This window comes from Chiloscyllium plagiosum, unplaced genomic scaffold (genome assembly GCF_037043375.1).
Source record: "Chiloscyllium plagiosum isolate Xiang-an unplaced genomic scaffold, Cpla_swu_hap1 HiC_scaffold_24, whole genome shotgun sequence".
NCBI classification, from domain to species: Eukaryota; Metazoa; Chordata; class Chondrichthyes; order Orectolobiformes; family Hemiscylliidae; genus Chiloscyllium; species Chiloscyllium plagiosum.
In genome coordinates this window covers 61,461,844-61,476,959 of record NW_028270162.1, presented here as the reverse complement: position 1 = coordinate 61,476,959, position 15,116 = coordinate 61,461,844, and the positions used below count along the sequence as shown (strand labels likewise).

The following is a 15,116-nucleotide window of genomic DNA, read 5'->3' as shown; positions in this document are numbered from 1 at the left end:
ATAATCATCAGACAAACAGCCAGAATCAGGCCAATGCTTAACAAGAGAGCAAAAGGAATATCAGGAAGAGAAATTACAGAACTTCATTTAACACCTAGGATACATCATAGTCCTGGATTTCTGTTATTCTACATGAAAGGCAATGGAATTTTATATTGCAATCAGGCCTGTAATACTATCCCTGGAAGCTGTTACATTTTATTTCTTTTTCTTTGTTCATGGGCTCTGTGCACTGCTGGCAAGAATAGCATATTATCCATCCTTAATTGTAATTGGGAATGTCATTGGTGAAACATCTTCTGAACCATTGCAGTCTATCTGGTGTAGAGACATCCACAATGCTGTTGGGAAGGGAGTTTCAAGATTATGACTCAGCAACAGTGAAGGAGTGGTATTTCCAGGTCATGTAGGTGTGTGTTTGGGAAGGGACTATGCAGGTGGTGGTGTTCCCATGCATTTGTACTTCTAAGTGGTAGAGGTTGTAGATTTAGAAGGTGCTGTTGAAGGAGACTTGGTGAGTTGCTACAGTGCATCTTGTAAATGGGCTGTTTTACTCTGAATGGTATCTTGCTTCTTGAGGGGCTGCATGTATTCAGGTATGTGGGTTGTATTTTATAGCACTCTTGACTTGTGTCTTATAGTTTGTGGACAGGGTTTGGCAAGTTGGGAATACAGTTGACATGATGTACAAAACGTGTTGTCCTGTACCAATTGCAAGACAAGTTTTCTATAGACACGTAAACAGTAAAAGAGTAGCAAGTGGAAATTGGATTCTCTTTGAGACTTTAAAAGGAACTTACATGTGCAGACAGGGGACTTGGATAAGGCACCAAGTTAGTTATTTTTTCACCTTCATTAAGAAAGAAAATATTGCCAGATATTTTGGCAAGGGACCTAAGTGAGACATTTAAAAATTAATAAAGGGTGGTAACAGATGCACTGGTTGTAATTAATAAAGGATGGTAACAGTTACACTATGATTAAAGTTGACTTGCTCCCAGCAGCAAGTGAGATACACCTCAGGATACTGAGGAACAAAAGTACAAATGGAAACTGGGAACTACTGACCCGATCTTCCTCAGATACAGAGGTGATGCAGCAGAAGTAGAGAATTGAAAAAGTTACATGCTTATCCAAAAAAAGTATTGGGATAAACCCAACAATAACAAAACAGCCATTTTATGCTCATTGATGAAGAAGCTTTTAAAGAGATTGACTGAAAAACTAATGAAAAAATTTTTCAGGAAATGTTTCAGGTACAAACTGCACAACTTCCACAAGAATGAAATCTCCCAAAGCCAAAGCCAGGAACCCTTGGATGATGATGAAGTCAGAGAATATGATGCATGTCAGGTAAATTCTTCACATGAGAACCAGAACAAACACATTAAACTGCGAGGAGAAGTGAAGAGGAAAATAATATTGACAAAGTGGCGTGTGACCAATGCTGGGTCCACTGTTTTTCATCATCAATATAAATAACTTGCATGATAATTTAGGAGGTATGGTTAGTAAGTTTGTGGATGACACCAAGATTGGTGGTATAGTTGACATAAAGGAGGTTATCTGGAATGCAGCCAGATTTTGATCAACCGGGTCAATGGGCTCAGGAATGGCAGATGGAGTTTAAGACAAATGCGAGGTGCTGCATTTTAATAAAGCAAACTAGGGCAGGACTTACACAGTCAATGGGAGTGTTATAGAACAAAGGGATCTAGGGGTACAGGTTCATAGCTCCGAGAAAATGCAGTCGCAGGCAGAAAGAGTGGTAAAGAAGGCTTTCTTTCAGCATGCTTGGTTTCATCAGTCAGAGCACTGAGTACAGGAGTTGCGATGTCTTGTTGAAGCTATACTAGAACTAGAAAGAGTGCAGGAGAGACTTACCAGGTTTCTATCTGGACTGGAAATTTTGAGTTATAAGAACAGGTGGGATAGGCTGGGACTTATTTTCCCTGGAGAACAGGGGACTGAGAGGTGACCTTATAGAGGTCTATAAAATCATGAGAGGCATAGATAAGGTAAAAATTCAGAAGTCACGCAACACCAGGTTTTCGTCCAACAGGTTTACTTCAAATCAGAAACTTTCAGACCACTGCTCCTTCATCACGTGACAAAAGAGCAGAAAGCTGGCGATCTCAAATAAAGCTGCTGGACTATAACCTGGAATTGTGTGACTTTTGACTTTGTCCACTCCAGTTCAACACTGGCTCCTCCACATCATATATAAGGTAGATAGCTGACAACTTTTTCACAAGGTAGGGTAGTCTAAAGCTAGAAGTTCAACGTTTGTGAGAAGATTTGTAGCTCGGGTGCTCGTTGCTGTGGTTCTGTTTGCCGAGCTGGAAGTTTTTGTTGCAAACGTTTCGTCCCCTATCTAGGTGACATCCTCAGTGCTTGGGAGCCTCCTGTGAAGCGCTTCTGTGGTGTTTCCTCCGGCATTTATAGTGGCCTATCCCTGCCGCTTCCGGTTGTCAGTTTCAGCTGTCCGCTGTAGTGGCCGGTATATTGGGTCCAGGTCTATGTGTTTGTTGATGGAGTTTGTGGATGAGTGCCAAGCTTCTAGGAATTCCCTGGCTGATCTTTGTTTGGCTTGCCCTATAATGGTAGTGTTGTCCCAGTCCAATTCATGTTGCTTGTCGTCTGCGTGTGTGGCTACTAGGGATAGCTGGTCGTGTCGTTTCGTGGCTAGTTGATGTTCGTGGATGCGGATCGTTAGCTGTCTTCCTGTTTGTCCTCAGCCCAGGCAATATTTCAGAAGGAATGCAAATATTTTCATCTCTTATTATGAGAGACAGATTAGCTCCCATATCTCTCAATATTTTAACTTCTTTACCTATTCCCCCTGTTCTACCTGAATAAATCTTACCCACACAGATGATGTTTTTGAAAAGATCAAGCATTATCTTTACTACCCAGCTCGTGACTAGGCTACGCACTCTCCTGCAGCTCCTCGACTTCACTCGGCATTTCCTTCACTGCCTTAATTAAGTGAAAGAAGTGAAACTATCACTGTATTCAAACAGATAAAAGGCTTAACAGACAATCAATTCTTCAATGTATAATTTCAGTTACATCACACTGCAAATTTTTGCTATAAATTCTGTGTTACGATCGAGCCCTCCACAATCACCTGATGAAGGAGCGTTGCTCCGAAAGCTAGTGTGCTTCCAATTAAACCTGTTGGACTATAACCTGGTGTTGTGAGATTTTTAACTTTGTACACCCCAGTCCAATACCGGCATCTCTGAATCTTAATTAATCCCACCGGTTTAGTATCTTTTACTACATCCTTCTTCCTAGTGTTTTTCTTAAACTACCAGCTCTTTGACTTTGTGTGTCCCACCTTATTGCAGTGAAAACATCTGAGATCTTTCATCTCTTTTCCAGCCTCTTGAATTTCTTTTATCATGTGGTTCCCAGTCTGATCTACTTTTTGTTTTGACTCAAGGATCCCCCTCTTTCCCAATTTCTATCCCTCATGGAATGAAATTGCTGTCGGAAGCTAGATTTCGATTTATACACTAATGCATATTTACCTGCTGTCTCTGCAGCTCTTCTTGCTGTTTTAACTTTCTGTTCCTCAACATGAGTTCTTATCGCTTCTGGAAGTGAGTTTTTAAACTTCTCCAGCAGAATAATACCTCCGAGAGCCTTATATGTCCTTTCTACCTTTAATTCTCCCATCCATCTGTCGAAGTTGCTTTGTTTCATTCTTTCAAACTCCAAATTGTCTTTGTTGCAATTTAATTTTCTCTAACCCAGTGCACTTTACTGTTTTTCTGAAATACCTAAATGCTTGGCTAACTCCATTATAACTTCAGCTCTCTTATTATCCATAAGACCATTAGACAGAGGAGCAGAAATTTGGCCATTTGGTCCATCAAGACTGCTCTGTCATCCAATCATGGCTGATAGGTTTATCAATATCATTTTCCCGCTTTCTCTCTGTAACCCTTGATCCCCCTGGCAATCAAGAATTTATCTATTTCTGTTTTAAATACAGTTAATGAATAGGCCTCCACAGCCTTCTGTGTGAAAGAATTCCAAAGATTCACCACTCTCTGGCAAAAGAAGTTTCTCCTTATCTCCATTCTAAAGGGTCTTCCCTTTATTCTAAGGCTGTGCCCTTGGGTCATCATCTCTACTGCCAATGGAAACACCCTCCCAATGTCCACTCTGTCAGGCCATTCACTATTCTGTAAGTCCAGGTGGATAACATCCATTGGCTCTCCTTGGTCTAACCTGCTCATTACCACCTCAAAGAATTCTAACAGATTTGTCAGGCATGCCCTCCCCTTGATGATGCTGACTTTGCCCTATTTTACCAGGCAGTTCCAAGTATTCAGAAATCTCATCCTTCACAATGGACTCCAAAATCTTACCAACGACCAAGGTCAGGCTAATTGGCCTATAATTTCCTATCTTAAGGCCTTACTCCCTTCTTAAACAGGGGGGTTGCATTAGTGATTTTCCAGTCATCTAGGACCTCCCTGACTCCAGTGAAACCTGAAAGATCACTACGAGAGCCTCTACCATCTTTTCATCTATCCCCTTCAGAACCCAAGGGTGTAGCCCACCTGGTCCAGGTGATTTATCCACTTTCAGACCTTTCAGTTTTCTAATACCTTCTTCTCAGATCGCCACCATATTTATCTCTGCTCTCCCCCCCCCCCCCCACCACCAACTCTCTTGACTTTTTGGGATATTACTCCTGTCTTCTACTGTGAAGACTGACACAAACTACTTCTTCAATTCCTCAGCCATTTCTTTGTTCGCCATCACTACTCCATTATTTTCCAGTGGCCCAATATCCACTTTTGCCTCTCTTTTTCCCTTTATATATCTAAATAAATTCTTGCAATATTTCCTAATATTACTGGCTAGTTTACCCTCCTATTTGATCATTTCCCTCCTTACTTGGTTCTTTGTTGTCCTCTGTTAGTCTTTGTAGGCTTCCCACTGCTCTTCACCACATTATATGCTTTCTCTTTCGCTTTTATGCTATCACTGACTTCCCTGGTCAGCATGGTTACCTCATCCTCCCTTCAGTATGCTTCTTTTTCCTCAATGGATTTCAGCCTGTTTGCTAATTCTACAAGTGCCACCTTTTTCTGTCTTTCTAAAATTTCTTGGCAAATTTGGGAAGCATCTTCAACCCCCAGAACCTCTTTGCCAATATTAAGAGCCATTTCCCCACTTTCGATTGAACCAACAATAATCAACTGAAATTAAATAGATTTTCCACTTCTCACTAAAGTTTTATTTAAAGATCTAGGACATTAATCCTGAAGTCTGTTTAAATTTGCTGGAACCTTTGATACTCTAAATCTGTTAAAATATGTCCAAATCCTGGACGAGCCCCAAATCTGTTTAAAAGGAAAGTTGATGACCCCTCTGAGAACTAAAACCGAAGTTCCCAAAGAGGAGCACCGCACTCCATACTTTGTAAAAGGTGCGTGAAAAGTGATGTAACCTGCTTTTCAGCAACTTCTAGTGGTTAATAAATATTAATCCTTGACATTCACTTTAAAATCGATAAGTAACAATTTAGTCATCTAACTCTAACAGTGAACAAATTGACTAAACTATTAACAAACTGAATAAAACCTTTCTAACTACTAACTATTCCTGAATAAAGGAAGATTTTAATATAGAACATAGAAGAATACAGCGCAGTACAGGCCCTTTGGCCCTCGATGTTGCGCCGATCCAAGCCCACCTAACCTACACTAGCCCACTATCCTCCATATGCCTATCCAATGCCCGCTTAAATGCCCATAAAGAGAGAGAGTCCACCACTGTTATTGGCAGGGCATTCCATGAACTCACGACTTGCTGAGTAAAGAACCTACCCCTAACATCTGTCCTATACCTACCACCCCTTAATTTAAAGCTATGCCCCCTCGTAATAGCTGACTCCATACGTGGAAAAAATGGTATGCTGTTCCAATTAAATAAAAGTCCCACTCATATAAATGAAAAAAAATTTAGTCTCTCGAAATTACAGCCAGGTTATTTCTCTTCTGGAATAGTTTGTGCCTTCTCCATGACTTATTCTGTGAGCAATATTAACTAGTTGTGACATTGGTACCGCTGTTATTAAGATGGTTCTTTCTCTAAGGCATAGAGGAGGCTATGAGAGCCAGCCAAGGGCCATTAGCTCTGACGGATGGCAATTAGCTCTAGGATCTTTGTCCAACTGCCCTCTTCTTTTTATACCCATGATAACATATTAATATTTTTTACAACAGGATTGGTCCTATGTTGTCAAAACCATCAGACTTAGATATTTGGTATCTGGTTCAAACTGATTGGCTAAATTCAAAAGCCAGTTGTCTTGTTAAAACTTGCTACTTGGCCTGCTAACAGTATGGCCTTTCAATACAAATGTTTCAATTTGGGTGCTCTCTGTGTACTTGCAAACTTTCAAGCTGCTGCTCACAGACATCCATTTTAAATCTTGAAAAACTGAAAAAGCAGACAATCTTTTAAAATGACCACACAATGCACTTTACAAACTCCAGATTCTAACCTCCTGCCTCTCAAACTGCAAGTACTCTACTGAACTTCGCAACACTATTTATCACGCCTGGAATTTGTGTGTCATCCTGTGGAATTGTTGATAAAGCTTCCCATATTGTTTCTAAGTCTTTGATGGACACCACAAACAGCAAGGGCTTCATCACTGAACTTTCAGTATGGCTCTGGACACTGGCTTCAGTCACAAAAGGACACCCTTCGAACAGCACTCTCTGCCTCCAGCCACTAAGCCAGTTTTGGATCCAGTCTGTCAAATAGCCAACAAGGGAGGCGATGGTTTAGCGATTTTATTGCTAGACTGTTAACCCAGAGACTGAGATAATGTTTTGGAGACATGGGTTTGAATCCCACGTATTTGTAGCAGAGGTGGAATTTGAATTCAACAAAAATCTATGAAGTTTGTGGTAGCAGCCTATGGAATGGTGGGGTGAGTGGGGATGGGTGCCTGGAATGCGTTGTCAGTGGAGGTGGTAGGGGCAGGAACGATTGTGTCATTTAAGATGTATCTAGACAGATACATGAGTGGGCAGGGAGCAAATGATACAGATCCTTAGAAAATAGGCTGCAGGTTTAGACAGAGGATCTGGATCAGCAAAGGCTTGGAGGGCTGCTAAGATTCTTTGTTCTTTGAGATAAATGCTGGGCACAATATCATGGGCCGAAGGATCTGTACTGTTCTACGTTCTATGTAAACCAGTTCCCCAGATCCCTTTGCATCCTTACAAAACTAGGCCTCCTCTTCACTTTCACTGACATCGAATTCCATTTGACAAGTTTTAACATTGTCCAACTTATCAACTTTGGACTAAAAAACTAACCATACCTATAACTTTGATAACTTGCAAATTTGGCACTACTTACTCTTGTATTAAAATCACCAATACTCAGAGTTATCAAGTATGGTCCAAGGACAACATCCTGTTGGGTTCCACTACCCACTTTCAACTATCTTGACACGCTGCCCTTAATTCACTGTACTCTCCACTAGCGTCCATATATAGTGACTGATGGTACTGACCTGAGGGAGATCAATTGTCTGATCCCAGTCACTGGACAGAGGAGTGTTGGCAATATCTAGTAATGTCTTCATGCAATAATGGAGTAGAGGTTTTGTCTCACTGTCTTCTCCAGCCACAACACACAGTAACAGCATCGGCAAGCCAGCTGCCCTCCTGGTAATCGAACTGCTCCGAGGGCCCCGCAGACCTGACAAGCCCTGGATATAAACAGAAAGAGAAATAAGTCCCAAACAGTTGATTTAAGAACAATGCTTAATGTATCAGGAGGTTTAGGTTGGTTATGGAAAAGGACAATAAACAATCCAGAAGAAGAATAATTAACTGATGAAAGCAACTTCAATGGGGTGTAGGAATGGATCAGGGAAAAATAAATAGGAATAAGGAGAAACTGTAACTGCTCAATGAGTAAACACTGGCTGCTCTCCTTTACAGTAAAAGCATTTCAGAACTGACAACGAGACTGCTCCGACCACGAGGGATCTTGACAGCACACAAACCAACAGTTAGTCTCAGATAGTGGCTCACCAGAATAAAGGACCTGATTCTTACCATGCGCCGGACCAACCTAATTTGCAAAATCCCATGAAGTGACTGCACTACGCATTACGTAGGACAAACAGGCATACCGCTAGTGACTGGTATCCATGAACACCAACTAGCAATCAAGCGACACAACCAACTCTCCCTGGTATCCATACACACAGCCAACAAGAACCATGAGTTTGACTTGGACAACACAACGATACCTGGACAAGCTAAACGAGGAACAGCAAGAGAATTCTTGGAAGCATGGTACGTATCCTTGGACTCCATGAACAAACACATTGACCTGGACCCAAATTACAAACCGCTGCAATGGAAAACATAAACCTGCACCAACCAGAAACAGCTCAAACAGAACCACATCAATTCAAAGCGGACAGTACAGCAGCGCTTCACAGGAGTAAACACAGCACGGATGATGTCACCTAGAAAGGGAACAAAACATCTGCCAACAAACCTACCAGCTCAGTGTACAGACCAACAAAGAATCCAACCAGCTCCCGAGTTACGGACCTTCACAAAAACTCTGAATTCCCACAATGGATAAAGGGAGAGCAGAAAGGTGGTAATTCAGATATTTTGGAGTTTAAAATTGAGGAGGAGGGGTTATTGAATAGCCTGTCTGTACTTCAAGTTGATAAGACACCAGTACCGGAGTGGAAGCAGCTAAGGGACTAGCATTACTTTTCAGTCTAACGTAGAATCAGCGAAGATGCAAGAAATCGTAAATATCACAGTCTTGTTCAAAGAAATGCAGTACAGACAAGCTCAACAACTGCAGGTCAATTAAACTATAGTGGTAAACAAGTTTCTTGAAATGACAATTCAGGATAAAATTAATTGTGCCTTGAGCAAATGAGGGTTTGATAATGAAAATTGGAATTCATAAAGGGCAAGTGATGCTGGAGCCTGTTTTATAGAATCCCTACAGTGTGGAAGCAGGCCATTTGGCCCATCAAATCCACACTAACCCTCTGAAGAACGTCTCATCCAGATCCACACCCCTCTACCCAGTAACCCTGCATTTCCCATGCATAATTCATCTAGCCTGTACATTCCTGGACACAATGGGCAATTTAGCATGGTGTTTAATGATACTTGTAGGCTGGAGGAACCGTCGCTTTCCCTGATGTATATTAATAGCCTAGATCTTGGTGTACAGGACATAATTACGAAGTATGCAGTGGTACAAAACTTGCAAGCATTGTGAATGGTGTAGGGGTTAGTACAGAACTTCAAAAGGACATAGACAACTTGGTCCAATAGGCAGACAGGCAGCAGATGAAATTTAATACAGAGAAATGTCACACGATTCATTTTGGTAGTAAAACAATAGAGAAACAGCATGAATGGCACAACTTGTAGATATCAACCTTAAAAATTGCTGGTTTAGCCAAAATTAAGTGAGAAGAAAAATGGGGGGTAAAATATATGAAGACTGAAGACCCAATAAGTAGAAAGATCACTGATTTCAACGTGTTTCTGTGTTTTGCTGAAATAAGGTGCATGTGCGCTTAGACTGAGCTTGTAACTCAGGTGTAAAGAACCAAACTGTCACAGTAACTCTGGAAAAGCTGAAGTTTTGTTTAAGAACAGAAGTGGTGAATCAGATGTGATAATGTGGACTATTTATCAGCTGATGCTATAATTGTCAGAATTGTGCTGTACAAGCATTATATGGTTGTTAAGATGACATAAAATGTGAGTAAGCTAAAAGTTGAGGTCAAACTTTGTTAAAAACAAAAGATAAGTCTCTTTTCAGGGAGATACAGCAAGTGAGTTAATTGATCAAACTGACATCGAAAACCTGGCATATTTATAATATTTGCTAGTTGTCAATTTAGAGTCATAGAGATATACAGCACGGAAACAGACCCTTCGGTTCAACTCGCCCTTGCCGACTAGATACCCAAACCCAATTTAGTCCCATTTGTCAGCACTTAGCCCATATCCCTCTAAACCCTTCCTATTCATAAACATATCCACGTGTCTTTTAAATGTTGCAATTATACCAGCTTCCACCACTTCTTCGTCCATATACCACTTCCATACACGCACCACCAGCCTCTCCCTATCGCTCAAATCTTCCAACCCTGGCAACATTCTTGTAAATCTTTTCTGAACTCTTTCAAGTTTCACAACATCCTTCCGATAGGGAGGAGACCAGAATTACACATAATATTCCAAAGATCCTGTACAGCTGCAACATGCCCTCCCAACTCCGATACTCAATGCTCTGACCAATAAAGGTAAGTGTACCAAACACTTTTTTCACTATTCTATCTACCTGAGATTCTACTTTCAAGGAGCTATGAACCTGCACTCCGAGGTCTCTTTGTTCAGCAACACTCCCTAGGAACTTACCATTAAGTGTATAAGTCTGAACAGTGTAGAAGCTTGGATATGCAGCCTTTTTTAACATGAGTATAAAAAGTACCTTGCTTCACAGCACAATAAGCTATCTCAGAGTCAGAGTTATACAGCACAGATCCTTTCATCCCACTCGGTTTGCACCGACCAGATCTCCTAAACTGATATAGTCCCATATGTCAGCATTTGGCCCATATTCCTCTCAACCATTCCTATTCATATACCTATCGAGGTGCCTTTTAAATGTTGCTATTGTACCAGTCTACACCACTTCCTCTGGCAGCTCATTCCATACACACAGCATCTTCTGAGTAAAGAAGTTCCCTCTCAGGTCACTTTTAAATCTTTCTCCTCTCACCTTAAACCTATGCCCTCTAGTTTTGGATTCCCCTACCCTCGAAAAAAGACCTTGGTTATTCACTCTATCCATCCCCGTCATGATTTTATAAGCCTCCGACTCTCCAGGGTAAAAAGCCCCAGCCTATTCAGCCTCTCCTTCTAGCTCAAACCCTCCAAAATCCTTGTAAATCTTTACTGAACCCTTTCAGGTTTAACAACATCTTTCCTGTAGCAGGGAGACCAGAACGGAAAACAGTGTTTGAAAAGCTGCCTCACCAATGTCCTGAACAACCTAAACATGATGTCTCAACTCCTGGACTCAATGAAGGCAAGCATGTCAAATGCCATCTTCACTACCCTGTCTACCTGTGGCTCCACTTTCAAGGAATCTCAGGAGAAACTGGCTGATTCACGACTGGAGTTTCGGACAGAACAGGCTGATCACTTGTTCTGGCCTGATCTTCAGGCAAGCTCATGTAAACAGGTGGTAAGCATTGAATTAAGATTTTTGTAGTGTACTTTACTTTAACATAGAACATTTGGTATATTCCACTACAAGAACTTCCCTGGGTCACTGATATCAGGAGTAATCCCAATGGGTGATGGAAAGTAGAAATAAAAGCCTTCAAAATCTAAACATAAAAAAAAAGAATTGCAGGTGCTGGAAATCTGAAACTAAAAGATAAATTTCTGATGAAGGTCAGCAAATCTGGAAACATCTTTGAAGAAACATCTATAAAGCAGAGGTTGACCCCACCCCACCCCACCCCCGACAGCTAAAACTGAAACACCCAAAGAGGAGCGCCTCGCCCTATAATCTGTGAAAAGAGTGCGAAAATGGAGAAACCTACTTTTCAGCAATCCTCAATACTCACTTTAAAATGAGCAAGCAATGATTTATTTATCTAATTCTAAGAGTGAACAAATTAACTAACCTATTAACAAACTGAATAAATCTTTTCTAACTATTAACTACTCCTGAATAAAATAAGATTCTAATGGTATGCTGTTCCAATAAATATATGTCCCACTCATATAACAAAAAGAGAATTTAGTCTCTCGCACTTGATTTAAAGTGTTTGATGCCTAAATTATCCATGACCTCCTTAAATAATTTGGCAGTAAAATTGGACCTTTGGTCTAACTGAATCTCCCTGGGTAATCCATAATGGGTAAACAAAGCAAGAGCAACTCCACAACCTTTTTTACCTTGACATTCTGTAATGGATTGCCTCAGGAAACCTGGTACACACATCCATTATGGTTAACAAATAGTGGTTTCCACTTTTGGTTTCAGGGAGGGGACCTCCACAATCAATTATAACCCATGTAAAAGCTCTTCAAATGCAGGAATCGGCATCAAGTGTGCTGGTTTTATCACTGCCTGTGGTTTTCCTACCATTTGACACGTATGACAGATTGAGCAAAATTCAATCACATCTTTATGTATTCCAGGCCAATAAAAATGCTTCTGTATCCTGGCCCGAGTCTTCCTTACTCCTAGGTGACCTCCCTCAGGCAATTCTTGTACTACCCACAATACTTCCTGTCTGTATTCCAGCAACATAATATGGTGAACTTCCCCCCATTTCTCATCTACACTAAACTATCAAGCTCTCCATTTCTGCCTTAAGATGTTATCCTTGAGGTAACAGCATTCTGGAATGCACTCTGATTCCTTTACCAAGTAGGCTTTATGATATAAATCCTTTACTGTCTCATCTTTCTGTTGTAAATCTTTTAATATTTCAGAACTAACCACCTCTGCCTGATTTTCTACCTGCTTAGGTTTTGCCTTTACCATCTCAGCAACCAGTGTCAGGTAACTGGACCTCAACTCCTTTTGTTTTCCCTTCTTGTTTTAACTTATGGCTGCTGGATCTTGTCACCACACAGCCTGGAAAAAATTCCAGGGTATTTTTCTTTTAACTCTTCAGTTCCTTGGTTTTCTTTTGGCTTTTCCACTACAATGGGCTTCACTCCTACCTGTGATCAGCTATATCATTTCCAAGAATGAACTGGATTCCTGGAATAGCCAAGTTTTCCATCATTCTCACTCTCACTTCCCCAGTCTTGACTAGACTTTCTAGCCTTATCTTACAGAGGGGAATACTACTCCTCTCTCCATTTAGTCCACAGATTACCACTTTCTCGGGCAATATTTCAGACGGAATGCGAATATTTTAATCTCTTACTATTACAGGCAGACTAGCTCCCATATCTCTCAATATTTTAACATATTTACCTCCTCCCCCTGTTCTATCTGAGTAAATCTTACCTACACAGATGATGCTTTTGAAAAGATCAGATGCTATCTTACTATCCAGCTTGTGACTATGCTATGCACTCGCCTGTAGCTCCTTAACTTCCCCTGGCATTTCCTTCACTGCCTTAACTAATCCCACTGGTTCAGCCTCTCTTACCACATCTTGTTTTCCCAGTGCCTTTCTTAAACGAGCAGCACTTTGGCTTTGTGTGTCCCACCTTATCGCAGTGAAAGCCCCTTTTGTCCACCCCCTTGGGTTTCTTTTATCACAAACTGTTCCCAGTGTGATCTACGTTTTGTTCTTAATTGAAGCTCCCCCTCTTTCCCAATTTAACTCACCGAATGAAATTGCTGTCGGAAGCTAGATTTCGATTTATGCACTAATGCATATTTATCCACCATCTCTGCGGCCCTTCTTGCTGTTTTAACATTCTGTTCCTCAACATGAGTTCTTATCACTTCTGGAAATGGGTTTTTAAACGCCTCCAGCAGAACAGTATCTCTAAGAACCTTATATGTCTTTTATATCTTTAACGCTCCCATCCATCCATCAAATTTGCTCTGTTCCATTCTTACAACCTCAATACAAGTCTGGCCTGGTTCCTTTCTTACATTTCTGAATTGTTGTCTAAGTCCTTCTGGTACTATTTGTAGCCTTTATTTACTTCTTCATATTCTCCTGCCACCTCCTCTGACAACTCTCTAAACACTTCACCAGCTCTATCTACCAACTTTGTTTGGATCAACAAAATACACATGGTATCTGGCGAGTTCATCTACATAGCCAATTTCTCTAAGGAAATGAAAAAGACTTCTATATCATTTTAATTGAATTTTGGTAATGTTTGGACATATTTGTATATATCCCTACCAGGCTGTTGGCTACGGTGAGTTTTCTCATCATCACCCTGCTGTACTTCAGTTATTTGAAGTCTTTTTGCTTCAAGTTCCAACTTCACCTTTTCCAATTCTAACCAATTCTTTTCCTTTCTTCTGCTAGGGGCTTTCTCTCCTCTTTTTCCTCTGCTTTTAACCGTAATTCAAACTGTTTCAATTCCCTTTCCTCGCTCTTTTTCCCCTTGTTCCACTAGAGCAATTCTTTCCTTTTCTCTATGTTCTGAGTCTAGCCTTTTCAGTTCACTTCCTAGTTTCTTTTGCAATTTATTTTTTTCTAACTCCACTGCTCTTGACTGTTTCTCTGACATATCTAAATGCTTGGCTCACTCCATTACAATTTCAGCTTTCTAGTTAAACCCAGTTTTAGCCTGTTTGCTAATTCTGCAAGTTCTATATTTTTCTGTCTTTCTGAATTTTCTTGGTAAAGTTAGAAAGCATCTTCGACCACCAGAACCTCTTTAGCAATATTAAGAGCCATTTCCCCACTTTTGCTTTAACCAACAATAATCAACCAAAGTTATAAAGATTTTTCACTTCTCACTTAAGTTTCATTTCAAGATTTAGGACACTAGTACACAAGTCTGTTAAAATCTGCTGGGACCTCTTGTACCCTAAATCTGTTCAAATCTGTCCATATCCTGACAAGAGCTCCCAATCTATTATAAAGCGGAGGTTAACCCCCGCCTCTGAGAAGTAAAACCAAAACACCGAAAGAGGAGCACCATGCTTCATAATCTGCAAAACAAGTGTGAAAAGTGGAGTAACCAGCTCTTCAGCAACTCCTAGTGGTTAAATAAAATACATCCCTGCCACTCACTTTAAAATCAACAAGTAACAATTTATTTATCTAATGCTAACAGTGAACAAATTAACAAAACTCTTAACAAACCGAATAAATCCCTTCTAATTACTAACTATTCCCAAATAAACCAAGATTCTAATGGCATGCTGTTCTAACAAATACAAGCCCCACTCATAACAAGAATAGAATTTAATCTTTTGAAATTATAGCCAGGTTATGTATCTTCTGGAATGTTCTGTGCCTTCTCCATCGATTCGTCTGTCAGGAGTGCCTTTTCCATCATTGGTACCATTGTTATTCAGATGGTGCTTTCTCTAAGACATAAACGAAGCTATGAGAG

General features: G+C 40.6%; 1 protein-coding gene across 7 annotated transcripts in view; it reads right to left on the bottom strand.

The window, feature by feature from the left end:
* LOC122562872 (tRNA (32-2'-O)-methyltransferase regulator THADA) overlaps nt 1-15,116 on the bottom strand; it is a 236,575-nt gene that overhangs the window by 31,190 nt on the left and 190,269 nt on the right. For all 7 annotated transcript variants that reach the window (XR_015761289.1, XM_088000251.1, XM_043716172.2 and 4 more), the window contains one exon: nt 7,559-7,756. Coding sequence is in view for 6 of the 7 variants with exons in the window: in XM_088000251.1 (XP_087856377.1) it covers nt 7,559-7,756 (198 nt within the window). In the remaining variant the exon portion in view is untranslated. The remainder of the gene's footprint in view (nt 1-7,558; nt 7,757-15,116) is intronic.